General features: G+C 37.3%; 3 protein-coding genes across 6 annotated transcripts; 1 reads left to right on the top strand and 2 right to left on the bottom strand.

Annotated features, from left to right (window-relative positions):
* The first annotated feature begins 40 nt into the window (after positions 1–40).
* Positions 41–9,168, top strand: LOC127433673 (mitochondrial intermediate peptidase-like). 4 transcript variants are annotated; one of them, XR_007895908.1, is made up of 9 exons: positions 41–106; positions 206–376; positions 2,547–2,595; positions 2,692–2,742; positions 3,883–3,935; positions 4,032–4,185; positions 4,254–4,331; positions 4,458–5,431; positions 8,967–9,168. XR_007895908.1 is itself a non-coding variant. In XM_051685765.1 (9 exons), the coding sequence occupies exons 4-9, from the start codon at positions 2,701–2,703 to the stop codon at positions 8,972–8,974; spliced, it is 540 nt and encodes a 179-aa protein (XP_051541725.1). In that variant the 5' UTR covers positions 41–106; positions 206–376; positions 2,547–2,595; positions 2,692–2,700; the 3' UTR covers positions 8,975–9,168. The 4 variants fall into 4 exon arrangements, 1 of the variants encoding a protein (XP_051541725.1); XR_007895909.1 differs by having other exon boundaries at positions 4,032–4,158; XM_051685765.1 differs by having other exon boundaries at positions 4,458–4,662.
* A 2,771-nt stretch (positions 9,169–11,939) lies between these two features.
* On the bottom strand, positions 11,940–13,234 carry LOC127433674 (40S ribosomal protein S25-like). The gene is made up of 5 exons (XM_051685767.1): positions 13,142–13,234; positions 12,746–12,838; positions 12,400–12,583; positions 12,113–12,211; positions 11,940–11,999 (listed from the first exon to the last, which is right to left on the bottom strand). The coding sequence occupies exons 1-4, from the start codon at positions 13,220–13,222 to the stop codon at positions 12,117–12,119; spliced, it is 453 nt and encodes a 150-aa protein (XP_051541727.1). The 5' UTR covers positions 13,223–13,234; the 3' UTR covers positions 11,940–11,999; positions 12,113–12,116.
* A 998-nt stretch (positions 13,235–14,232) lies between these two features.
* On the bottom strand, positions 14,233–25,197 carry LOC127433954 (glucose-6-phosphate exchanger SLC37A4-like). The gene is made up of 10 exons (XM_051686344.1): positions 25,126–25,197; positions 23,902–24,356; positions 23,217–23,449; positions 19,466–19,718; positions 17,639–17,794; positions 17,373–17,458; positions 15,653–15,766; positions 15,437–15,502; positions 15,197–15,335; positions 14,233–15,052 (listed from the first exon to the last, which is right to left on the bottom strand). The coding sequence occupies exons 2-10, from the start codon at positions 24,047–24,049 to the stop codon at positions 14,886–14,888; spliced, it is 1,362 nt and encodes a 453-aa protein (XP_051542304.1). The 5' UTR covers positions 24,050–24,356; positions 25,126–25,197; the 3' UTR covers positions 14,233–14,885.
* Between the last annotated feature and the right edge of the window lie 584 nt (positions 25,198–25,781).

A 25,781-nucleotide genomic window follows, 5' to 3' on the forward strand; every position in this document is an offset into this window, starting at 1 on the left:
ACTCATCTTGGCTGTGTTTATGTGGTTCTGTTGCTGGTTTAGGAGAGTTGCAGAGCTCTTCATGTTTGATTTTAAGATCAGTGGGATACATATAGATGAATCGAAGGTTTGTAAGAACAAATACAAGCCTTCACATGAACCTTTTTTTAATATTATTTACGCTAACCACTTTATACAGTATATCATTCTGTATGATTTATCTCAGAGGAAAAAGGCTGTCGCTCTGAACGTGATGCTCCTAGATCTTTACCACGAGTTTCTAAATGGTTCCCAGCTCCCGAATGCCATAGAGAAGCAGGTTCTACCAGAACACATCTCCATAGACGGGAACTGCGTTCAGATCGGTGGGCTGCATGCTGACTCTCCTTACGAACTGGTACGTGTGATCGAATGTTTCCATGCACCTTAATGCAAAAGTATACTTTGGGTATGCGCATTGCAGATCGCTCCGTGCACAGTATGTTTGACGCAAATTGCGTCATCAGAACAGCCGCGTGGCTTGACTCACGCACGCGGTTCTCAGCTGTGCGCATCATCTTCTCACGCGCTGGCCATTGACCATACTAAAAGAGTGTCACAAAGCAGTTGTAGTGTGCTTGTGTCGAACGCATTTCTATACGTTCGCGGTCAGAAAATTATACTCAAAAAGGCAATACGATCGGCCGGGCGTGAGGCGATCAGGAACGTGCAAAAATGAACAATCACAGTCACCATTTCTTTGTTTGGTGCTTGAGCTTAAGTGATAGTTCACCCCAAAATTAAAATTCTTTCATCATTTACTCATCCTCATTATTATTTCTTCTGCGGTACACTAAACGAGATGTTAGTCACCATTCACTTAAAGGAATAGTTCTCCCAAAAATGTTAATTCTCTCATCATTTACTCACCCACATGCCATCCCAGATGTGTAAGATTTTTTCATCTGCAGAAGACAAACGAAGATTTTTAGAAGAATATCTCAGCTCTGTAAGTCCATACAACGCAAGTGAATGGGGTCTAAAACTTTGAAGCTCCAAAAAGCATATATATGCAGCATAAAAGAAGTTCATATGACTCCAGTGTTTCAATTCAAGTTTTATGAAGCGGTCTAATCAGTTTTGGATGGGAACAGACCGCAATATAACTCATTTTTCACTGTACTTTAATTTAGCCATTGCAGTCTCTCAGCATGATCATGATTTCAAGCTCGATTAGACTTCCTAGTACTTGATGCATGCGCAAGGTGCTAGATGGTTCAATAGGAAGTGTAATCAAGCTTGAAATCATTATCGCCAAGGAGACTACTGATGTCAAGATTTATAGTGAAAAGGGAGCTACATTTTGGTCTGTTCTCACCTAAAACTGGATCACTGATCACTTCAGAAGATATTGATTAAACCACCGGAGTTGTATGGATTACTTTTATGCTGCCTTTATGTGCTTTTTGGAGCTTCAAGCTTTGGACCCCATTCACTTCACATAGCTGAGCTATCCTTCTAAAAATATTTTGTTTGTTTTCTGCAGAAGAAAGAAAGTCATACACATCTGGGATGGGATGTGGGTGAGTAAATAATGAGAGAATTTTCATTTTTGGGTGAACTATCCCTTTAAATAGTCAGACACCACTTTCACTGTGTGGAAAAAGACAACATAAGGGTGAATACTGTAAATGATGGCAGAATGTTCATTTTTGGGTGAGTTAGGCCTGTAGTTATGTGATTGAGCTAAATCTTTAATGTTTCTTCATGGTGTGACCTGCTCTATGTAAGCTGGCTTAGAACGTATGCTTTTTTCTTGGCTGCCGGTCCGTTATAGAATTGATCTTAAGATCTTATTGTTTGTTTTTAAATCTTTAAATGGGTTAGCACCCTGCTATCTTTCTGACCTTTTACACTTACACAAGCCCCTTAAATCTCTTAGGTCATCTGATCAGAGAATTTTGAGTGTCCCTACATCCAGACTCAAACTAAAATGAGACCGCACATTTTCAGTAGTGGTCCCAAAGCTTTGGAACATTTTACCCCTGCATATTAGAACAGCTCCAACGCTGTTATCTTTTAAATCTCAATTAAAAACTCATCTTTTCTTTGAGGCTTTTAATTAACCATAAGCTGAGATTTTTTTTGTCCTGTTGTTTAGTATGCTTATTTGATGTATTCATACTTATGCTTGTTATTGTTTGGTTTTCTCTACTTATTTTATTGTACAGTACATTGGTCAACAGTCTGTTGTTTTAAATTGTGCTTTATAAATAAATTGCCTTTCCTTCTTCTGCATGTTTGGTAAGCAAACATCTTCCCTCTGATAGGTGCGGGAAGCTGCATATAAAATCCTTCATTACCCCAACAATAGTCTCTTGCTTTGCCTGGATGAGCTTTTGGCTTGTAGACATGAGCTGGCAACATTAGTGGGCTATGAGTCGTTTGCACACAGGGCTTTGAAAGGAACAATGGCTAAAACACCAGATAAAAACAGTGTTAAATCAGAGCGCCATCTGCTAGGCTAAAAGCTGCAGCAAATAAAGAAACCGAGGTAACAATTTGCAAACGCCGGGTTTGTTTTTCAGAAACTGTGATGAAGTTTTTGAAGCTGCTTAAAGAAAAACTCTCTGACAGGTATGTTTCACACATTTTCACACACTTGATGTTATAAAAATCTTTAATGTGTAATAAACTTTACTCTCTTTCATGTTTTAAAACAAAACTTCAAAGGATTTCAAGATGATGAGTGAGATGAAAAAGAAAACATACTCAACAAATCACGTAAATGTTTCTTTTTTGCATTTTTGTTTGACGTTTTGTGAATATTAATATTTTGTGAATATATATATAAAAACGGTTCAAGGAACAAAACAAAAAAAAAAAAAAAAAAATGAAAACGAAATAAATGTTTTGCAGAACTTAACCGAAAATGGAAATTAAGTCATAAAAGGAGTGTAAGCGTTATTTTTAAATGCTAGTAACCAGCTATATCCGGTTAATTTTGTTCCGATAATTTTTTTAATGAAACCAAAGTTAAAAGGGTTTATCACAGTATATTTTTAGAATTACTATTACTTAGTATTGGCCGAAAAAAGGAAACGTGCTTTGATCCTGAAGGAAACTGCTGCATCACACATTTCTTTGCCTAATTGCATGTTGTTGATGTAGCACTCTGTGAATGAAGACCTTTTTAACAACTATGTATAATTACTACATATACATGCACAGCTAATCCAGATTATTAGAGGTAAAAAGTAAATTTTTCAGTTGTTTCCAAATCTTCACTGAATTATTGTTAGAAATGATGCATTAATCCAGATGTGATGCTGTCGTGTTTTGACTGAGAAGCAGATCTGTAATTAAAATTATACTTGAATTAACTGTATGCTTATGATGATATGCATGCTGATATATCGACCACACAGGAAAAAAATGATTGCTCATTTCCGTGAGGCAAGTGGCTTATTTTCAGCTTGTTTTTCCAGACAGGTCGCTTGTTTCTTTTGCAGATCTGGCAACACTGCAACTGGTATCACCCACCCTTAGCACAGAGTACTGTCATTTTAAAAAGAACATTATTAACCATTCTTTTATTTTGTCCTAACCATTTACCATTTATAAAGGAGCCTGCAGAACCAAAAAAATACAGTTTCTGCTCAGAACAAACCGAAATGAAAAACATTGCATTTTTAGTCCCTGTCAATAAATCACGTAAATATTTACTTGGTGCATTTTGATTTGACATTGTTTTGCATACATTTTGTTTCCTTTTTGTTTTATTATTATTATTATTCAAAAAATCAATGTAACATTTTTTTTTTTTTCACAAATATTTATAAATATATTTTTAAAATAATCATACAAATGCAGTCCGAATGAATCACATTTGCTTAATATTGTTTTGTTTTTTTTGCATATCAGGAAGTGATGCCCTGGGATCATGCAGCCCTCAGTGGAGCCATATGGACAGAAATGTACAAATTTCTCATGTGTGCAGAATATTCAAATAGCAAGCTGCCACTCTTTGAAAATGATACCTATATACACCCTTTTGCTTGTGTACTTTTTAGGTTTAATATAGATCCCAGCGTTTACAGTCCATACTTCTCTCTTGGTGCTTGCATGGAGGGACTCAGCCGTCTCTTTACGCATATGCTTGGCATCTCTTTCCAAGCGGAGGAGCCGAAGATGGGTGAGGTGTGGAACAAAGACGTTCGAAAACTGGTAAGCTTTAGAATTTTTTTTCTTTTGTTTAGTTTTCAGGTTTGACTGTTGTCTTCACCTGCAAACAGGCTGTGGTCCATGAAACAGAGGGGCTGTTGGGATACATCTACTGTGATTTCTTTCGAAGACCTGATAAACCTCACCAGGTAAAGCGTGCTGCTCAGCGCAATGCGACAAAGCATATGTGCTAACCACTAGACCACGGCTTACAATATAATACAAGATTATGCCTGTTGTATTGGCTGGTAACGTGAATATCTTTCATATTGCAGGACTGTCACTTCACCATTTGTGGTGGGCGGTTCAGGGAAGTTGGTGTTTACCAGCTTCCTGTTGTGGTGCTGATGCTGAGTCTACCTCTACCCAAGAGCAAAACCCCATCCTTGCTCACTCCTTTCATGGAGGAGAACCTCTTCCACGAGATGGGACATGCCATGCACTCTTTGTTAGGAAGGACATGGTATCAGCATGTCACTGGTCAGAATTTATTATGCAATATAACTGACATTTGAATAATTGTTACAAAACTTTTGTATAAATCAGATGTATGAAATGCATGAACGTGTGTGGGGGGTCTATTAGTAACTTTTGTCTTTGTGTCATCTTGGACTTACACTGGCAATTAGCGGCTTGGATGCAGCATCATTTAAAATTAATAGTTTTCAATTTCAGATGCCATTATAGAAATTTAGTATTCATAGTCAGCAATGATTACTTTAATCACTCAGTGAAAGTGTCACAAAACAGGACTGTTACTGAGATTAATCGAGTAGTATTCGACTGGTTATGTGATTCTAACATGGCAGCCCCCATGTGTGGACCCTCTCCATGTAGATTAAAACAGCTTTTATAAGGTTACTGATATGACTGGTGTCTTTTAATGTGAGTGGTCATGATTTCCTACATACAGTATATTGCAAAATTTTAAATTAATGTCATTAGTAGTTAAACTTTTTTAATGAGGAAAAATTACTGAGTGCACCTTTAAAGTATGGATCTCTGAAATCTAATAATTATCTTTGTGACAAATGTTTTCACAATATATGACACAACAAATAAGGCGGTAAATTTGCATGGCAAATAACTGTTTGACCACAATTGTTTTTTTGTTTTGTTCCTTCATTTTTACTATGAAGGAACCAGGTGCTCTACAGATTTTGCTGAAGTTCCATCTGTTCTGATGGAGGATTTTGCCTCAGATTATCAAGCTGTGAGACAGTTTGCTTGACATTATCAGACTGGAGAAGTGAGTCACATGAGTAAATGCATATACAGTTGCAAGAAAAAGTATGTTGACCCTTTGAAATTAGCTTGTTTTCTGAATTAATTGGTCATAAAATGTGATCTCATCTTCATCAAAGTCACAAGTATAGACAAACACAATGTGCTTAAGCTAACAACACACAAACAATTATAACCTTTCATGTCTTTATTGAACTGGTCGATCCTCCTTTGGCAGCAATAACCTCAACCAAGCGTTTCCGGTAGTTGTGGATTAGATTCTTCCATACAGAACTGCTTCAGCTCAGCATATTATTAGGATGTCTGGTGTGAATGGCTCTCTTGAAGTCATTCCACAGCATCTCTATTGGGTTAAGGTCTGGGCTCTGACTGGGCTACTCCAAAAGGTGGATTTTCTTTCTTTTTTTTTACCATTCTGTTGTGGATTTACTTCAATGTTTAGGGTCATTGTCCTGCTGCATCAACCAACTTCTATGGGGTTTCAGCTGGTGTACAGCCACGCTGTAGGACAGGGCTATTCAACTTCATAGACAAGTGGGCCACATGGAAAAAATCTCCGGGGCATGTGGGCCAAGCCAGAATATTTTGTTAACATAAAGCTTCTATCAGATATTGTGTTATAAAAGGCCTATAACAATTGTTCACTATATAAATAAAACAAAGTATTTGTTCTTCCCAGCTGGAAATTTTGAAAAATAAATTTAAAAGTGCTTTAAAATTGGAGTAAATTAGACTGATGCTAAAATTTTATTGAACAATAAGAGTGAAGTTTGTTATAGATGCATTGATTTAAACTTTTGAATTTTCAAATCGAAAATCGAATTTCTTGACCAAATTAATGAATAGAACTTTCTGTTTCTCCGAACTCACACTTGCCAGTCATCCATGATTTTAGTACTTTAATCTTTCCATTTTGTCAAAATTATGTATTATTTTTAGCGCAACCTCTGAAAGTGTCTAAAAACATGTCGCTTCTCCACGAGACATTGTAAGAGACCTGGCACATCATCTGTCTAGCATAAGTTTACACATGAAAACAATTGGAAAAACAGTGCAATCAGACACAAAACATGTTTGGCGTGAACAGCCCCTAAGACAACTGACAACCTCACGCGAGCCACTGAAAATTTGTTGAATAGGCCTGCTGTAGGATATCTTAACACAAGTGGGAATTCATTTTTCCCTCAATGATTGCAAACGGTCCAGGCCCTGAAAGCAACAAAGCAGCCCCAAATCATGATGCTCCCTCCACTGTACTTCACTGCTGGGATGATTTTTATATGTTGATATGTGGTGCCCTTTCTACACCATACGTAGAGCTGCATGTTCTTCCCAAACAATTCAACCTTAATTTTATCAGTCCACAAAACATATTCCCAGTAGCGTTGTGGAGTGTCAGGATAGTCTTTGGCATACTTCAGGCATGCAGCAGTGTATTTGTTGGAAAGCAGCAGCTTCCTTCATCATGTCCTGCCATGGACACCATGGCTGTTTAATGTTATCCATATAGTAAACTCATGAACAGAGATGTTAACCGGTTCCAAGACGTATGAAAGCTGTGATTGAAAATCATGGTTATTCCACCAAATACTGATTTCTGAACTCTTCCTAAGTTAAAACATTAGTATTGTGTTGTTTAAAAATTAATATGAACTTGTTTTCTTTGCATTATTCGAGGTCTGAAAACACGACATCTTTTGTGTTATTTTGACCAGTACTTTCTGCAAATAAATGCGCTAAATGACAGTATTTTTATTTGGAATTTGGGAGAAATGTTGTCAGTACTTTATAGAATAAAACAAAAAAATGTAATTTTACTCAAACACATACCTATAAATAGTAAATCCAGAGAAACTGATAATTTTGTAGTGGTCTCTTAATTTTTTTCAGAGCTGTAGATATTGGATTTGTATTGCAGCAAAGATGTTAAATGCACAATAACTTCTCTATGTAATGTTGTACAGCAAGGGTTGGAAATCTATGGTAACCCTTGTCATGGGCTGCTCCTGATGATGATGTCAAGCAAGGCTGTCCACGTACTTCTTTCGATAATTTTACATATATACATACACTGGCAGCCAAAAGTTTAGAATAATGTACAGATTTTCCTGTTTCGGAAGGAAATTGGTACTTTAATTCACCAAAGTGGCATTCAACTGATCACAAAGTATAGTCAGGACATCACTGATGTAAAAAACAGTACCATCACTATTTGAAAAAACAACACCTCATCCTTGAGTAATCAAGCTAAAGTGCTAATTTGGTACTAGAAAATCACTTGCCATTTTATCAAACACTGCTGAAAGCTATTTGGTTCATTAAATGAAGCTTAACATTGTCTTTGTGTTTGTTTTTGAGTTGCCACAGTATGCAATAGACTGGCATGTCTTAGGGTCAATATTAGGTCAAAAATGGCAAAAAAGAAACAGCTTTCTCTAGAAACTCATCAGTCAATCATTGTTTTGAGGAATTAAGGCTATACAATGCTTGAAATTGCCAAAAAAACTGAAGATTTCATACAAAGGTGTACACTACAGTCTTCAAAGACAAAGGACAACTGACGCTAACAAGGACAGAAAGAAATGTGGAAGGTCAGATGTACAACTAAAAAAGAGAATAAATACATCAGTCTCTAGTTTGAGAAATAGATGCCTCACATGTCATCAGCTGACAGCTTCACTGAATTCTACCCGCTCAACACCAGTTTCATGTACAACAGTAAAGAGAAGACTCAGGGGTGCAGGTCTTATGGGAAGAATTGCAAAGAAAAAGTCACTTTTGAAACAGAAAAACAAAAAGAAAAGGTTAGAGTGGGCAAAGAAACACAGACATTGGACAACAGATAATTGGAAAAGAGTGTTATGGATCTTAACCCCATTGAGCTTTTGTGGGATCAGCTAGACTGTAAGGTGTGTGAGACGTGCCCCACAAGACCGCCACATCTATTACAAGTGCTACAGGAAGCGTGGGGTGAAATGTCACCTGAGAATCTGGACAAACTGACAGCTAGAATGCCACGGATCTGCAAAGCTGTCATTGCTGCACGTGGAGGATTTTTGGATGAGAAATCTTTGAAGTAGTTTAAGAAGCGCTTAATTTTTTTTTTTTCAAATTGTAATGGTAATTTTTCACATTATTAATGTCCTGACTATAATTTGTGATCAGTTGAATGCCACTTTGGAGAATAAAAGTACCAATTTCTTTCTATAAGAATCTGTACATTAATTCAAACTTTTTATCTATTCATTATCACTGGTGTACACATTAACTGACTGGATAAGTCTAATAAAACACCGAACTGCGTGTTTCCGCTGCAGAGTGATGGAAGAGCGTTACCGCAGAGAGATGCTTGCTCATGGAGGTTATAAAGAGCCTTTTCTGATGGTACAAGTTAAAATAAAACCCTGCTTTTTTTAGAATCAGAATTTTTAGTCCTCGTGAAATGCAATTTTAAATCACTTCAAACTGTAACAACCAACGTGTAGTGTTATAAATGAAATCTCAATATTCACCCACTGAATCTCATTTCTTATTCCCAGGAATGTAACAGAAGGCTCCAACCACTGAAGACTTTATAGATGCACTAGTGTTGGACCTTGATGCAGATTTCAAATCCTGCATTTAGTGGAGCATTGATAATTGTAACGTCACTACAATCCCGATTACTTCTTGAAACACTGGGTGCTACCTCACTATTTCCTCTCTTCCTTTTAAGCCTCATTAAAATGTGATATGATTACATGTAAGCCTGGTGTCTTTCTGCTTAGAGTGATTAGCTGCATTTCATAAAAAACCAGAGGTGTATAGTAACGAAGTACAAATACTTCACTACTGTACTTAAGTACAGCTTTTTAATATTTGCACTTGAGTATAAATATTTTTTTGGACTTTTACTTTCACTTCATTACATTTTGAAGAGAAAATGTATACTTTTACGCCAACAAATTTCTCCAGACCCTTTTGTGACTGAACACTGCAAAAAAATGACAGCTGTACGTTCAAAAATGCATGCAGATCGGTGATAGTGATTCGTTGAAAGAATCATTTGAATCTAATCTTTTAAATTGTATTCCTTTGAACTGAACAAAAAGATTCAAAAAGCGGTCTGAATGATTCATTTTGCAAATCACAAATCTGAATCAAAATCACATGCGACGCGTGCGCCAGATTACGTGTTCCGTCGTCTGTCTCCACTGGGGTAGACAAGAAACTGCTCATGTGAGTTACATTTTTTTTTTTTTTTTTACTGGTGGTTATATTTGTTTTGTAGCACATTTATGCTAAAATATGTGGTAACTAGGGTTTTCTGGATGGTTGCTAGGGCATGCTATGCAGTTGTCAATGTGATCTCTGCTGTGTGTTTTGGCTCATTGCTACAGTATGTGGTTGCCAGGTTTTTACTATGCTGTTTTCTGCACATTGCCTGTAGTTGACAGGGTATTCTAGGTGGTTGTCAGGTTGTTGCTATGCTATTGTTAACTTGTTTTAACTGTGTTTCAGCACATTGCTATGCAGTTGCCAGGGTGTTCTGGGTGGTTGCTTATTGGCCCAAATGAAAAGAGCCCACCCCCACAAGTCTCTGTTCTGGTCACTGATATGACTCAACTCCCTCCTTTAATGCTCCAATTTGTATGGACTGTGGTGTTCATTTACACATCCCATAAATATGATCATTCTGATGCGACTTGAACGCACCATTAAAGGGATAGTTCATTTAAAAATGAAAATTCTCATAATTTTCTCACCCTCATTCGATCCAAGATGTGTAAGACTTTTTTTTTTTCTGCAGAACACACACACACAAAAAAAAGATTTTCAGAAGAATATCGCTGTTATGCAGTTCAATTCAATGTAAGTGAATGGTGGCCAGACCTTTGATGCTCTAAAAAGCACACAAATGCAGCATAAGAATAAACCAGAAGACTCTGGTTTCACCAATGTTTTCTGAACTGATCCAGTTGGTTTTGGGTGAGAATAGACCAAAATATAACCTTTTTTTCAACTACAAATCTTGACTTTAGCAGTCTCCTTGGCGATCAGGATTTCAAGCTCAGTTACACTCCCTATAGTGCCATCTAGGGCTCTGCGCATGCGTTAAGCACTAGAAAGTAAAATAGAGCTTGAAATCAGGATTGTGCTTAGAGACTGCAATGGCAAGATACACAGTAAAAATGTGTTACAATTTGGTTTGTTCTCACCAACGGAATTGCTTCTGAAGACATGGATTTAACTACTGTAGTAGTATAGATAACTTTATGCTCCCTTAATGTGCTTTTTGTAGCTTGGAATTTCTGGCCACCATTCACTTGCATTGAATTGACCTATAGAGCTGAGAAATTCTTCTAAAAATCTTCGTTTATGTTCTGCAGATGAAAGAAAGTCATACACATCTGGGATGGCATGAGGATGAGTAAATGATGAGCACCACCAATAAACAGGTTGCCATGGGTTTAATGAACTGTTCCATAATTTATGCAATGTACTTGTACTTTTGATACTTAAGTAAATTTAATATTGATTACTTTTACTTAAGTCGTTTTCTCATGAGCTACTTTAACTTTTACTGGAGTCAATTTACATGAAGGTATCTTTACTTTAACTCAAGTAGGACAAATGGATACTTTATACAACATTGTCATCCCAGATGTGTATGACCTTCTGTGAGCACAAATGAAAATTAAGAAAAATATTTTAGCTTTGTAGGTCCTCACAATGCAAGTGAATGGTGACCAGAACTTTGAAGCACCAGAAAGCACATAAAGGCAGCATAGAATTAATCCATAATATCTCAGTAGTTAAATCCATTTTCAGAAGCAATATGATAGGTGTGGGTGAGAAACAGATCAATATTTAAGTTTATTTCATTTTTTTTACTATAAATATCAACTTTCACAAACTTTTGCTTTTTGGCGATTCGCATTCTTTGTGCATATCGCTACCTACTGGGAACGGAAGATAATTTATGGTAAAAGAGGGCCTAAATACAAATCTGTTTCTCACCCACCTATCATATTGCTTCTGAAGATATAGAACTACTGAAATCTTATGGATTATTTTTCTGCTGCCTTTATGTGCTTTGAGCTTCAAAATATTGGTACACATTCACTTGCATTGTGAGGACCTAGAGCTGAAATATAAAAAAAAAAATAATAATCTGGGATGGCATGAGGGCATGTAACTGAGAATTTTTATTTATGAGTGAACAACTCCTTTAAAGTGTGAATAGAACACTGGCACTAACGGAATGTAGATGGTGATTTTCATTAAGATTTAAGTCACAGTTAAATAGTAAACAACCATTCCAACACACTTTAAAAATGTTCACATTTAGACATTAAGATGTATTCTATATGGTAAATTTGTACAAATTAAGTAAAAAAATAAAAAAAAGTGAACCAGTAATTTTTCACCTTTGAAAGCTCACAGATGATCGGCTCAAGCAAAATGTGTAGACACTTCGAACGCAAGATGCATATAAACTCTTCTTTTGAAGCAGAAGAAATGCACAAACACAAGTTCAATTTCTGTTTATTTACCTATACAAAAGACCATAACTCAAGCCAGGATGGAATCTGGGCAGGGAAAAAAAAAAGAAAGAGAGGAATTAATCACAGTGTCAGGTAGATGATAAAAACGTTTTTATTGAAAAATACAGTAAAAGTAAACATATCAAGTTTATAATTACCATGTTATGCCTCTTTCTCTGGCGCGACCTCATCTGTGCCCTTGGTGTTGCGGGTATAGATGATCTGAGCTCTGTGTTTAGACACCAGCTTGATCAGACCTGAAAACAAAAAACACCTTTAATTCCAACTGTCCTTCATACACCATTCATAACACACAACTGACAAATTGTGATGAATAGTCTCGATTTCCATACGTGAAATTGTCTAGAGTCAAATCTAAACACCATTATACATGTAAAAGTTAATTCTGGTAATTATGTTTGTAGCCACAACATCTGATCATCACCTTTGCCGAGCAGCTCCTGGAGGGCAGCCCTGGCCAATGAGCCCCTGATCTTCAGCCTCTCAGATACCACAGCGGGTGTGATGAGCTTGTAGTTGGGAACTTCTTTGTACAGTTTGTCATAAGTAGCCTTATCGAAGAGGACCAAGTTGTTAAGCTTGTCCCTCACCTTTCCTTTGGACCACTTCTGCTCAGGACCAAGGAAGGCAAAAATTAAAGTCCACCTGAAGCCTTTACATGCAACTGCACTATAACATGTGCATGAATCAGTCAACTGCTTTAAACACGGCTGCCATAATTTTTTACGGATATAATTTAGTGTAAATATCAGCATTTGTGTGCATTTTACCTTCTTCTTCGCCTTGCCTCCGGATTTGTTGACGGGATCTTTGTCCTTTTTGGACTTGCCCGTATCCTTCTTCTGCTTACTATCCTTGGGCGGCTACAGAATCAAAACGAACACATTTTAGACAACGCGCATAAACACATAATTTCATTTTATTTTAATAAGCGCGTGCCACTGCGGCGTGCGTGTACTCAGGCCTCGCGAACAATGTGCGTTCGGCACGGCAAAACTCCACACAAAATAATCACACATAAAGGTTGAAATGACCCACTTAAGATACATTATGTTATTGTTTATGCTTTAATACATAGGATATTGTAGTTATAGTGCTGCATTAACACGTTAGGCCCGGGTAAAAAGTTATATTTTCTAACGTGAAGGAGTCGCTCGAGCACTCACCATGCTGAGCCGTTGCGAGCTGCGGAAGAGAAAGAAAGTGACGCACGCGCAGTTCCGGTTTGTCCGCGTGCGCTTCGACATGAGAAGTGCGAGCGGTCGTGGCGCCCTGCAGCTCGCGCCCACACCCTGCAGGACAGGAGCGAGTTTGTGTAATTTTTTTTTTTTTTTTTTAGAAAGCACATTCATTTTGATAAGATACAGAGTTCAAAAGGTACTGCTTATAACCAAAATAATGCATTATTCTAAACATGTATATATACAAAATTAGGATTCCTATTTAGAATTATTTGTGACTTACAGTACATTTTAGAATTACATCTAGAATGTACATTTCTATTTATATTCAGGCTAATAATTTTTTTTGTTTTTTTTATTATTATTATTATTTCGGATGCAAGTAGAATAAAAAGACAATAGGAGATTTAAAAAAAATAATTGTTAATAATAGATTTAATTAAAAAATATTAAATAGGTTTTTCTAAGGACAGAAAATAAAAAATAGCTTAACTGAGTAAATGACATAGGATTCAAATATGCATGATTTACTGTACATCATGTCATGCTGTAATGTAAAAAAAAACCCCAAGTAATTAGCATGTGTTCTAGACATAGACAGACGTTTGTCTGTAAAACTGTGTAAAAATAGTGTGTGAATAAAGTGTGATCGCAAGAATACTGTAGTTGTATCTTTAAAGATATGATGTTTAAAAATTGCTAAAACTACTCTTTAACTTATGCCTAGATGCATTAATATGCAAGGTTACAGGTCACAGATTTGAGAGAGAGATGCATATGGGTAGCCGACTTGAAAAACTTCTGTCCTGCAGTGTGACATGTTGATACTCAACTTAAAACTATTTCGCAGTTGTTACCTACATAATTTGCTTGTTCCTCTTTGAGTTATATAAAAAGGCAGGACTTGCTGTGGCATGCGCTGACTGAGCTATTTAAGTTTAAATGGACAGCTTCTTAAATCTAGTATTTCACAGTACCTGCCAATTAAACACAAAGTCATGTACAAATATTACACCTCTAAAAAAGTTAATGCACAAAATAAAAATGAGAAAGAACAGTGTTTAAAATGATTCTCTTGTTACAGATAAGCAAACTTTAATGTGCACAATATTTTTTTTACACCTTCATACATCATAAAGGATACAGCTGAGTGCATGAAATTTCTTGTCCCAAGTAGACACATATTTAAAAATTAAATTCCTTGGAGTGATAACAGTGGCATTTGAACAGAGTTATAAAGTTCAAAATGATTTATTTGTAAGTAATAGTGTGTAAGTTCTAGAAAAGCTGTTAAGCAAATAACAAAGAGGGACACCTAACTAGTGACATTTCAATTCATGCTTTAATCAAAAACCTCCATGTTAAAGTAGCATTAACATTCATGTGATATAATTCAAGTTATTACATAAGAAACTAAAAAACTCTCCAGATTTAGAAAGAACGTAAACATTTCTATTTTTAAAAACAGTAAAAGTTTTGTTCTTTTGAAAGATGTACCATGGAGCTACATTTTCTCTAGCTGAAGTGTGAGAATGAAGTGCCATTTCTGCTGACAAAAGGGTCGCTATAATGTGATAATGAAGGTGAATTGAGTGCAAGTTTAAAAAAATATGTTTTTACTAAAAATAACAGTAACACTGACATTACAACCATGAAGCCATTTTTTCGGAACAGATGTCCTAACGGTCTCTGATTGGCAGCGTGCTGTCACATTGGCATGGCTCTCTGATTAGTTAATTTTTTTATGTTCATGGCCCATTTTTGTGCGCATGTTACGCACAAAGAAGAAACAAACTGTTGTTACGGCACAGGTGACCTCTGCTACCCAGAATGCTGTGTCCCAGCTGTAGTTTTTCGCAATGGTGCTGAACGGCAGACCAGCAATGAATGCACCAACTGAAAAAACATTCAACAATAATTATGCACTTAATCAAACTGTGAGGAAAATATGTTGACATTGAGAATTTCAGCAGTAAAAACGTGACTTGACTAGATCTATCTTCATGATGTATCATGAAACTCATTTTTCAGAAGACTTACCATTTGCCATCAGAGCTACTATGGCGTGGGACGTCCCACAGAAATTGGAGGGGGCGCTCTCACTCGCAATCACCCCAAACAAAGCGATTGGTCCATACGAGGAAAATCCAAATGCTGCACCAAGAATCAAAATCCAAAGCTATAAAACAGAGACAGAGAAAAGCAAATTTAAGCATGATGATCATGGTGATGGCGAAATCAGCTTAAACATGATTCTAGCTAAATGCTGGGGATCTATACCTCTTTCTCTGAAACACCAGTGAGAACTGAAACTGGATGGAGAGCCAAAACCCAAAGCGGTGCTTCCTACGAAAGCAGATATATGTTTTTAATGTAAGAACTTGCAAATAGAGTTAAATGATTCTGGAAAAACATACCCAAATATGAATAGATACAGGCTCATCCCCATATAGATTCTACAATGAAAAATAAAACACTGAAATTAAGCAAGTTTACCTGTGGAGTCTCTGGCGTGATGGTGACCCGAAAGAGGTACATGGACACAGCCATGCCTGCCATCATCATCAGGAGCAGCCCATGACGAGGGTTACCATAGATACCCAACCCTTGCTGTACAACATTACATAGAGAAGTTATTGTGCATTTAACATCTTTGCTGCAATACAAATCCAATATCTACAGCTCTGAAAAAAATTAAGAGACCACTACAAAATTATCAGTTTCTCTGGATTTACTATTTATAGGTATGTGTTTGAGTAAAATTAACATTTTTGATTTATTCAATAAAGTACTGACAACATTTCTCCCAAATTCCAAATAAAAATATTGTCATTTAGCGCATTTATTTGCAGAAAGTACTGGTCAAAATAACAAAAAAGATGCTGTGTTTTCAGACCTCGAATAATGCAAAGAAAACAAGTTCATATTAATTTTTAAACAACACAATACTAATGTTTTAACTTAGGAAGAGTTCAGAAAACAATATTTGGTGGAATAACCCTGATTTTCAATCACAGCTTACATGCATCTTGGCATGCTCTCTACCAGTCTTTCACATTGCTGCTGGGTGACTTTATGCCACTCCTGACACAAAAATTCAAGCAGCTCGGCTTTGTTTGATGGCTTGTGGCCATCCATCTTCCTCTTGATCACATTCCAGAGGTTTTCAATGGGGTTCAGGTCTGGAGATTGGGCTGGCCATGACAGGGTCTTGATCCGGTGGTCCTCCATCCACAACTTGATTGACCTGGCTGTGAAGCAAGTTTTCTTCCAGGATGACTTTGTATGTGGCTTAATTCATGCGTCCTTCACAAAGACGAATCTGCCTGATTCCAGCCTTGCTGAAGCACCCCCATATCATCGCTGATCCTCCACCAAATTTCACAGTGGGTGCGAGACACTGTGGCTTGAAGACCTCTCCAGGTCTCCATCTAACCATTAGACAACCAGGTGGAGGATCGATGATGATCTGGGGGTGCTTCATCAAGGCTGGAATCGGGCAGATAAGTCTTTGTGAAGGACCCATGAATCAAGCCACGTACAAGGTTATCCTGGGAGAAAACTGGCTTCCTTCTGCTCTGATAATGTTCTCCAACTCTGAGGATTGGTTTTTCCAGCAGGACAATGCTCCATGCCACACAGCCAGGTCAATCAAAGTGTGGATGGAGTACCACCGGATCAAGATCCAGCCCAATCTCCAGACCTGAACCCCTTTGAAAACCTCTGGAATGTGACAAAGAGGAAGATGGATGGCCACAAGCCATCAAACAAAGCTGAGCTGCTTGAATTTTTGCACCAGGAGTGGCATACAGTCACCCAACAGTAATGTGAAAGACTGGTAGAGAGCATGCCAAGACACATGAAAGCTGTGATTGAAAATCAGGGTTATTCCACCAAATACTGATTTCTGAACTCTTCCTAAGTTAAAATATTAGTATTGTATTTAAAAATGGATATGAACTTGTTTTCTTTGCATTATTTGAGGTCTGAAAACACAGCATCTTTTTTGTTATTTTGACCAGTTGTCATTTTCTGCAAATAAATGCTCTAAAATACAATATTTTTATTTGGAATGTGGGAGAAATGTTGTCAGTACGCTATAGAATAAAACAAAAATGTTAATTTTACTCAAACACAGAGAAACTGATAATTTTGCAGTGGTCTGTAGATGGAAATCAACCTATTAATGGCCTGTTTACATTGCCCTTGTACCCACCCTGGCAACAGCCTTGTCAGACAGATAACCAGCTCCAATGCTGCCAAAAAAGCCACCAACTTCAAGGGCACTCATGTATGAACTGCCTGCAGAAAACAAACACACACTGGCCAAAAACAACACAGACAGCTTTGGAACTCATACAGGGAGAATGGCTGTTTTCAGAACACATTCTGATTTAATCTTGAAGTTCAAGAGGAATCCATAATGCTTTTGAATGCATGAGGAACCAAACACTGATACTTCAGGTAAAGTAACCAACTGACCCATCATTGCAGACTGGCCTTTCTCCTGCATGAGAAAGAGCTGACCCCAGTCAGTGCAGGCGATCTTCACCCCAAACACGACCAGGTAGCCCGCAGACAGCACCCAAAGGTAGGGAGACAGCAGGAAGTCTTTCAATGTGCTTTCATCATTAGGAGCTGGAAAAAGGGGTTGATTGACAGAAGCAGCAGCCAAAAGTGGTTTATAAACATTGCAATATACAGTGAATATAACAGTGAATCATGACAGTATACAAATTGCAGAATGTTTTTAATTTTTATAATTAATTATTTGACCCTCAATTGCCTGAAATATTTAAAGCTACACTTTGTAACTTTTTTTTGTTGTTGTTAAAAAATGACAAAATGTTATTAATGAGAGCGTGCAACAAAAATCCATCTTCCAAACCATGTCTTTACCCAAATACACTTTGATAAACCTATAAAAATTATTTATATTTTAGAACTGTCAGGACGGATTTAGTGGGAAATTGCATACATACGTCATTCGCCCGTGTGTGTCACGTCATGTCCGTACACAGAGAAAATAAGCTCCGGCTATTGTAGCGCGTGTGTGGGAGTAGTGTGAAGCTGAAAGTTTGTTGTCACAATGAATGAGAAAAATTGACCATGGATCATTAAAAATGGCAAACCTCCGGGGAATCACCAGTTGTAAAAAAAAAGAAACCCCGAACAGAGCAGAGTCTACATGCAAAAAGGGAAAGTGACAGAGTCCGTAATAAAACCCGAATCAACATTGGCTTGGCTTTTCAGAGGTGGTGACAACTCCGAGATCTGAAAGGATTTAAAAGCGACCTAGAGATGGCTTTTTTCTTACTCAACAGGTAAGATATTTTATTGATATGGTTTATGTATAGTTGTGTAATCACATACACGTCTGTGTGCGTGTGTAGTGAAATACAATAATTATACTGTAACTGGTGCAGAACTTTTCACTTGCTTTCACACGTGTGTATTTTTCTTTATAATGGCAATAATTTATATAAATAAATCCTTTAGTCCTAGGCTTGCCAATGACATGTGAGTCTTGAAATTATGTTGACCACTGGTTGGTAACAATGACAATCTATAAATTAGTTACTACCGTGGTCTATTTGGCCAAATATCCAGCAGTTATTAAAACTTTACAACGTTTGACCTTATCAGACTAGCAATTGTTATGTCTAATGTTAACGAACATTGCCTAACTTTTGTAATGTAATTTATTTCAAAACATCAATGTTTCCAATAAGTCAAAACAACAGCATAAGATATGGCACTTACCTGCTCAGATGATATGTTTTCAGATATCCGTCTTTTCCTTTCTTTCGTTATTTATCTATCCATTCGCTCTGATAAGATGTCCTGTATCCATGTGTACACCGGTGCCTCGAACCACATTGATCCGCATAGAGGAGCAGAGCCGAAGCACAACCAAAACAATGTTCTTCCGCAATATGCATGCAGTTTTATTTTTTAACCGCTAAAGGGCCAAAAGTTACATAGTGTAGCTTTAAATTCACTAAACAGATCTTAAATAGCAGTGAATTTATTTTTAAAAGTTTTTTTTTAGTTTTTTTTATAAAACATTTTTAAATATTCAATTAAAATATATTATAAATATATATAAAATATTATTTGTTTTCCTTTATTAGAATGTCTAAACTACCAGTTGGGATTTAGTGTATTTATAAGATTTTACATTTTATTATATACATATATATTGACCATACCTGTAGGGTTAAAGCAGCATTGTACTGTAGCAAATATTTGCTTTTGTCAAACAGAGGATTATAAAATTCCAGCCCTAATGACACATGTTTCTCTTACCTCCCTTCGTTCCTTTGCCCTTTTGAGCTCCAGGCTCAATGCTGGGAAGCCCAACATCACTGGGCTCATTCTTCACTAGCAGAAGGCAAACAACAGCGATGGCCATACAGATGACCCCAGACATGGACATGATGATTCTCCAGTTATAGTACTGAACCAACACTGTGGTGATGATGGGTCCCAAACTACCGGCCAGGTTCATACTGCAGCACAGGACGGCCCACCACGTCCCAAACTGAGATGGTTCAAACCACTGAAAAAAGCCAGAATGAAGTCATTTTAATTAGACTGCACAATTATGCATAATATCATGTTATGAAATGACAAAAAATACAACATTTTATTTTGCTTAAAGAAAACGAACCGTATTTTTTAGAACTAATAGGATTTTTTGTATTGTGATATTACTTTCATTATTGTTATGCACATTTCCCTCAAAATTATCATTACCGTAATGACTGCAAAAAATCCTATTGTTATCAAGTGTTTTTGTCTTGTTTTCCATTTAAAATGGTTAAAAATCCTTAAAACAAGATACAATTACTTGAGAAGCAACATATAAGATATTTAAACTTGCTTTAAGAGAATGTCTTAAATATAAGTGTATTTTGTATATAAGTGTATTTTTTCACTTGGTTATACTTCTACGAGCGCAGTAAAGACAAAATATACTTATATTCAAGATCTATTCTCTAAATGTAAGTCTAAATATCTTATATGCTGCTTCTCAGATGAATGCATCTTCTTTCAAAGGATTTTTAGATATTTTAAAATATTTGTATTTGTAATATTATATTCAACATTCTCAGATAACAATTTTTTCTTCTTTAAAGGTGTTTTATATATTTATATTGGAAAAAAAGCCAAAACAAAAAATCAAAAACTTATTTTGTTGCAGTGTATAATGGGGCGAAGACTACCTCTCTCACCTTTCTGTTCACTTCAATCCATCTTTAACTCACAAAAAACAAACTCTTATTAATAAAGCTGCGTATTGCCAATTTTCTTCACGATTAGAAACACACAGTGACATATATTAAGATTCAATAAGTCGCGAGCCATCATGTTATAATCTAGCTGCATTAAGCATGCGCGCTCGAGGTATGAGTGTCCCCGCGACAGAGTGTGCATCAGCCGGGTGCAGTTTCAATCTCTCCCCCTTAGATCAGGACACTTCGCGCAACTCATAGAAGAGGCGCTGACCACACAGAGAAATGCCAGTTTCGGATTTTCTAGGTACTTACTTGATCTGCTTCCATATTATTTGAAATTTAAAATCTGAATGCCAAATAATCATGAGATAAATCTTAAAGTATTATTCCGGGTTTAATACAAGTTCATCTCAATCAACAGAATTTGTGTCATAATCTTGATTATCACAAAAACATTATTTCGACTCGTCCCTTTATTTATTTTAAAAAGCAAAAATTGAGGTTACAGTGAGCCACTTACAATGGAAGTGAATGAGGCCAATTTTATGTAGGGTTTAAAGGCAGAAATGTGAAGATTATAATTTTATAAAAGCACTTGCATTAATTCCTCTGTTAAAACTTGTGTATTATTTCAGCTGTAAATTGTTTAAAATCGTTGTTTTTGAAGTCATTCAGGCTTTAGGGTTTCAAGCATTATGTTGTCATGGCAACGACTGGATCTATCGATACACAGAAAAGGTTAGTAAGTGATTTTATCACACTAAAATCACATTAACACACAGAGTTTACATCTTGTGGCTGTATTATTTTCCCCTTTTTCCTCCCAATTTGGAATGCCCAATTCCCAATGCGCTCTAAGTCCTGGTGGTCGCATAGTGATTTGCCTCAGTCCGGGTGGCAGAGGACGAACCCCAGTTGCCTCCGCGTCTGAGACAGTCAACCCGCGCATCTTATCACGTGGCTTGTTGAGCGCGTTGCCACGGAGACATAGCGCGTGTGGAGGCTTCACGCCATCCACCGCGGCAACCACGCTCAATTCACCATGTGCCCCACTGAGAGCAAACCACATTATAGCGACCACGAGGAGGTTACCCCATGTGACTCTACCCTCCCTAGCAACCGGGCCAATTTGGTTGCTTAGGAGACCTGGCTGGAGTCACTCAGCACGCCCTGGGATTCGAACTAGCGAACTCCAGGGGTGGTAGCCAGCGTATTTTACCACTGAGCTACCCAGGCCCCAGAAACAGTGAGTATTTTAACGTTTACAGATTGGCCCCATTCACTTTCATTGTCAGTGCCTCACTGGAACCCAGATTTTTGCTTTTTTTTTTTTAAAGAAAGGGAGGGACGAGTCAAAATTTATTTTGTTTTAATCAACATTATACCATAAATGTTGTCGATTGAGCTTGTTTTGAACTCTGAATATTCCTTTGTTCAAAAGCATTCTGGATAAGGGCCTAATATTCATGTTTTCACCCTCTTAAAGTAATTTAATTCCATGACATAAACTGTTTTCCAGGCTGGTCTGGCACAGATAACTGTTGCTGCCTTTTATTTTTATTAGATCTGAATAAGGATCCCAGATTGATTTCATGGGCAGTGCGTTTTGCGTTCCCTCGCTATAAGTTTTGCCTTGTAATAAGTTCATCGTGGTTTTACTAGAGTAACCATATTTTAACCATGATATTCGTAGTGAAACTACAGTGATAATACAGGAAAACAAAAACTATGGTAATAAAAATCATAATTATGCAGTTACTATGGCTTTAATATAGTAATATTGTAGACTGTAGTAACTATAGTTTCTGGCGGAAATAATTTTTCTATGTTAATACTGTAGTAATCTTGACTATTGTAGGTTAACCACGTTTATTTTTTTTCTTGCGGAAACCATGGTTTTATTACAGCATACTGTATCATGATAGTAACAATGGTTTTACTATGGATTAACCATGGTTAATCTTGTGGTTACTATAGTTGTACTACAAATATTTACAGTAAAACCATAATAACCACAAAATTATGATTTTTATTGCCATAGTTTTCATTTTCCTGTATTATTACTATGGTTTTACTATGAATATCAAGGTTAAAATATGGTAACTACAGAAAAACCATGGTTGCGATTTATTGCAAGGAAATGCAAAACTATTGCGAGGGAACACAAAACTTATTGTGAAGGCATGCAAAACTATTTCAGAAAAAAATGTCCTGCCATATCCTCTAAGGGGCTCCGTAGCAAGCAGTATAAGGTCTGCGTTTAGAATTCCCAACTATTCCTGGCACAATGCTAACTCAGAAAACATGTGTACACTGACTAGATTTAAAGCAAAGGGTCAGACCCACTGAGCAAGTCCTCACAGGAGAGAATCTGTCCTTAGTTGTTCAACCAAAAATTTAAATTATGATGTCATTTACTCACCCTCATGTTGTTCCAAACTCGCAGGAGTTTTTTTTTTTTAACGTGTTACACAAGAGGAGATATTTTGATGAATGCTGCTGATGTTGCTCTTTTTTATATACAATGAAAGTAAATAGTGATTAAGGCTGTCAGCCCTTAAAAAGTTGTATCAATTCATTAAACTGTTTATTCGCAAGCAACAGCAGCGTGCGGGATTTTGTTTCTTGTTTACTTATCTCAGTTGATTTTCCTACGCACCTGCTAATAACTTATCAGGTGTGTGGTGAGTTTTTCTTCTTTTTTGTATTACATTGAAGAAAGAAAATCAAACGGGTTTGGAACAACATGAGGGTGAGTAAATTATGACAGAATTTTCATTTTTGTGTGAACGATCCATGAAAGATGGGTAAAGCGTTACCTTCCGAAGCACTTTTCCACATGGTGGCCAGCCAAAACCCTGACCGAACCCATTCACAAACCAAAGCAAGGTAAACATCATGACAGTAGACGACCAGGAGAAGAAGATGTTTATGACGCCCACGATGAAAAGCCCAATGGAGAAGAGCCAGCGAGCACTGAACTTATCCGAAAGCACTCCGCTGATAAACTTACTGATAGCGTAGGCCAGAGTCTGACTGCTGGTGATCAGACCTGCATCACAGGAAACAGGGAAAACATAAATGTGACTTGTGAAAAATGCTCTCCTAAATAATGTGACTTTTCTGAGTAAGAAAGATATTGTGTATAATTTTTATGCATGCAAAGACAACTATAGGTAAGTTAACTGTACAGTAGGTTGCTTTAACCAAAAAACTATTTTTTTGCACAATCAGAAAATTGCTCTTTTTGTTTGAGCATCCCAACCAGGCCGACATGACAACACTGGCAAATCCAATTGCGTGAGATTGGGGTCGGAAGTATCTGTTAGTCCAACCAATGGAAGAAGTGCAATATTTTTGCAATTCCATTTGGTGAAGCTAAAGGTAAAGCTAAAGGTAAAAAAAACACACTTGTGCTTTAAAGAAGCATTCTGTGTTACAGTACAAAATCTGAAAATCCAATCCAAAACCTTTACTGGACAGGCAGAAGACATGCACACTCACCAAGCTCTTCTTTATCCAGGTCAATTTCTTCCATCACTGATGGCATCAGAAAGGAGAAAGTCTTCCGGTTGAAGTAATACAGCATGTATCCCACAAACATTGAGATGAATATAATAGTGCGATAATATCCATAACCAGTTGCTCCCATGATTGCACCAATAAGATGACGAACAAATATAATAAAAATAAATAAATACAAAATCCAAGATCCAGTGGCCAATGACAGTGACACCAGTGATTTTGTGCTGAAACCAGATCAGACAGTCTGGAAATCTTTAAGTTCTAATAACCAACCTTCTCCCAATGAAACATTACCAACTCAAACTTTTAAAATGTGATCCAAAGATCTGATTCATTTAATTTGCCTTCAAAGGGGGATGTAAATTTTATCAGCTTCTCTCCAGGTTCCTTAAATCTGTGCACGGCCTCTCTCCGTTCAGCATTCACTGCTGTACCTGAAAAACATTTCAAATTTAGTTTACTTGCTCTATTGGCAAGCAGCATCCCGATGCTTGCTATGAGGAAGGCATGGATTCAAATGCATCTGCGCTAGATCAGCACTATTTAAGACTTTCAAAATAAAAACAGATCAGGCTAGAACTGAGGATTCTTTCATAAGACTATCAGCAGCACTGTCTACAGCCCTCATTCAGTCACCTAAATGCCAAGTGTTATTTGAGAGTGGCCATCTAAAGTGGCCTTTTTGACAGTGGTATATAAATTTGAAACACGATGCAGGGAATGCCCCTTGCAACCCTGCCAAGACATGGGATAAAAATAACTATGCGTGCTGGCTTTAAATAGCAGCTGGGCACATGCCCTCTCAACATGCGGTTTGAAAAGGATTATCATGTAAAATAAAGATATGCAATACGTAACATGTGAATTTAAGAGATGTTTTTGGCAGGTGGCTACTATTGGAGTTGGTACACCTGCGCCTGGATCATCCTGCGCTTTTCATGACCGTGGAAATGCCCTTGAAAGAGCGAGCAAGTGATGACGCCAGCACGCGCAGTGAACGCGATTATAAACAAGTAAAACACATTCAACGGCGCTCTGACGTCACTGCATCAAAATCAACCTAAACACACATCCTCAGTGCCACAGAACTGTTAATAACAAACGTATCGCGTATGTGAGAGATAATTCTCGACATAAATTTTGTTTACACAGTTTGACGTTAGTTTACGGTTTCTTATGTAAGGATTAGAGAATAAAATGTACCTCAAGCAGCCAGGGCTCTCGTTCAGAATTCACGCCGCTGCAGGAACAACTTCCCTGATTTGTGTTTCTATTGGCTGTAAAGCTGTCATTCATGAAGTAGTGGGCGGGCTTTAGGTATCTTTCTCTCTCACGGTAAGAGGCGGGGGCGCAATCCTCACATATACGTGTTTTTTCACTTTTACTGTAAAAATGTGACTTTAACTGCAATTCTGGAGCATACACACACACACACACACACACACACACACACACACACACACACACACACACACACATATATATATATATATATATATATATATATATATATAAACTGTTACTAAAGGTAAAATCTTATAACTGCTGAACTGAATTGAAAGATATTTGTTTTAGTGAGTAGGGTACAACGGGGCAAAAGGCTTCTTTGATTTTATTTTCTCCCAAAACACTAAATAGCATCAAAAACTACGGGTAACCGCCTCGTGGTCGCTATAATGTGGTTCGCTCTCGGTGGGGCACGTGGTGAGATGTGTGTGGATGCCGGAGAATAGCGCGAAGCCTCCACAGGCGCTAGGTCTCTGCGGTAACGCGCTCAACAAGCCACCTGATAAGATGCGTGGATTGACGGTCTCAGACGCCGAGGCAACTGAGATTCGTCCTTTGCCACCCGGATTGAG

This window comes from Myxocyprinus asiaticus, chromosome 43, assembly GCF_019703515.2.
Source record: "Myxocyprinus asiaticus isolate MX2 ecotype Aquarium Trade chromosome 43, UBuf_Myxa_2, whole genome shotgun sequence".
Classification (NCBI taxonomy): Eukaryota; Metazoa; Chordata; class Actinopteri; order Cypriniformes; family Catostomidae; genus Myxocyprinus; species Myxocyprinus asiaticus.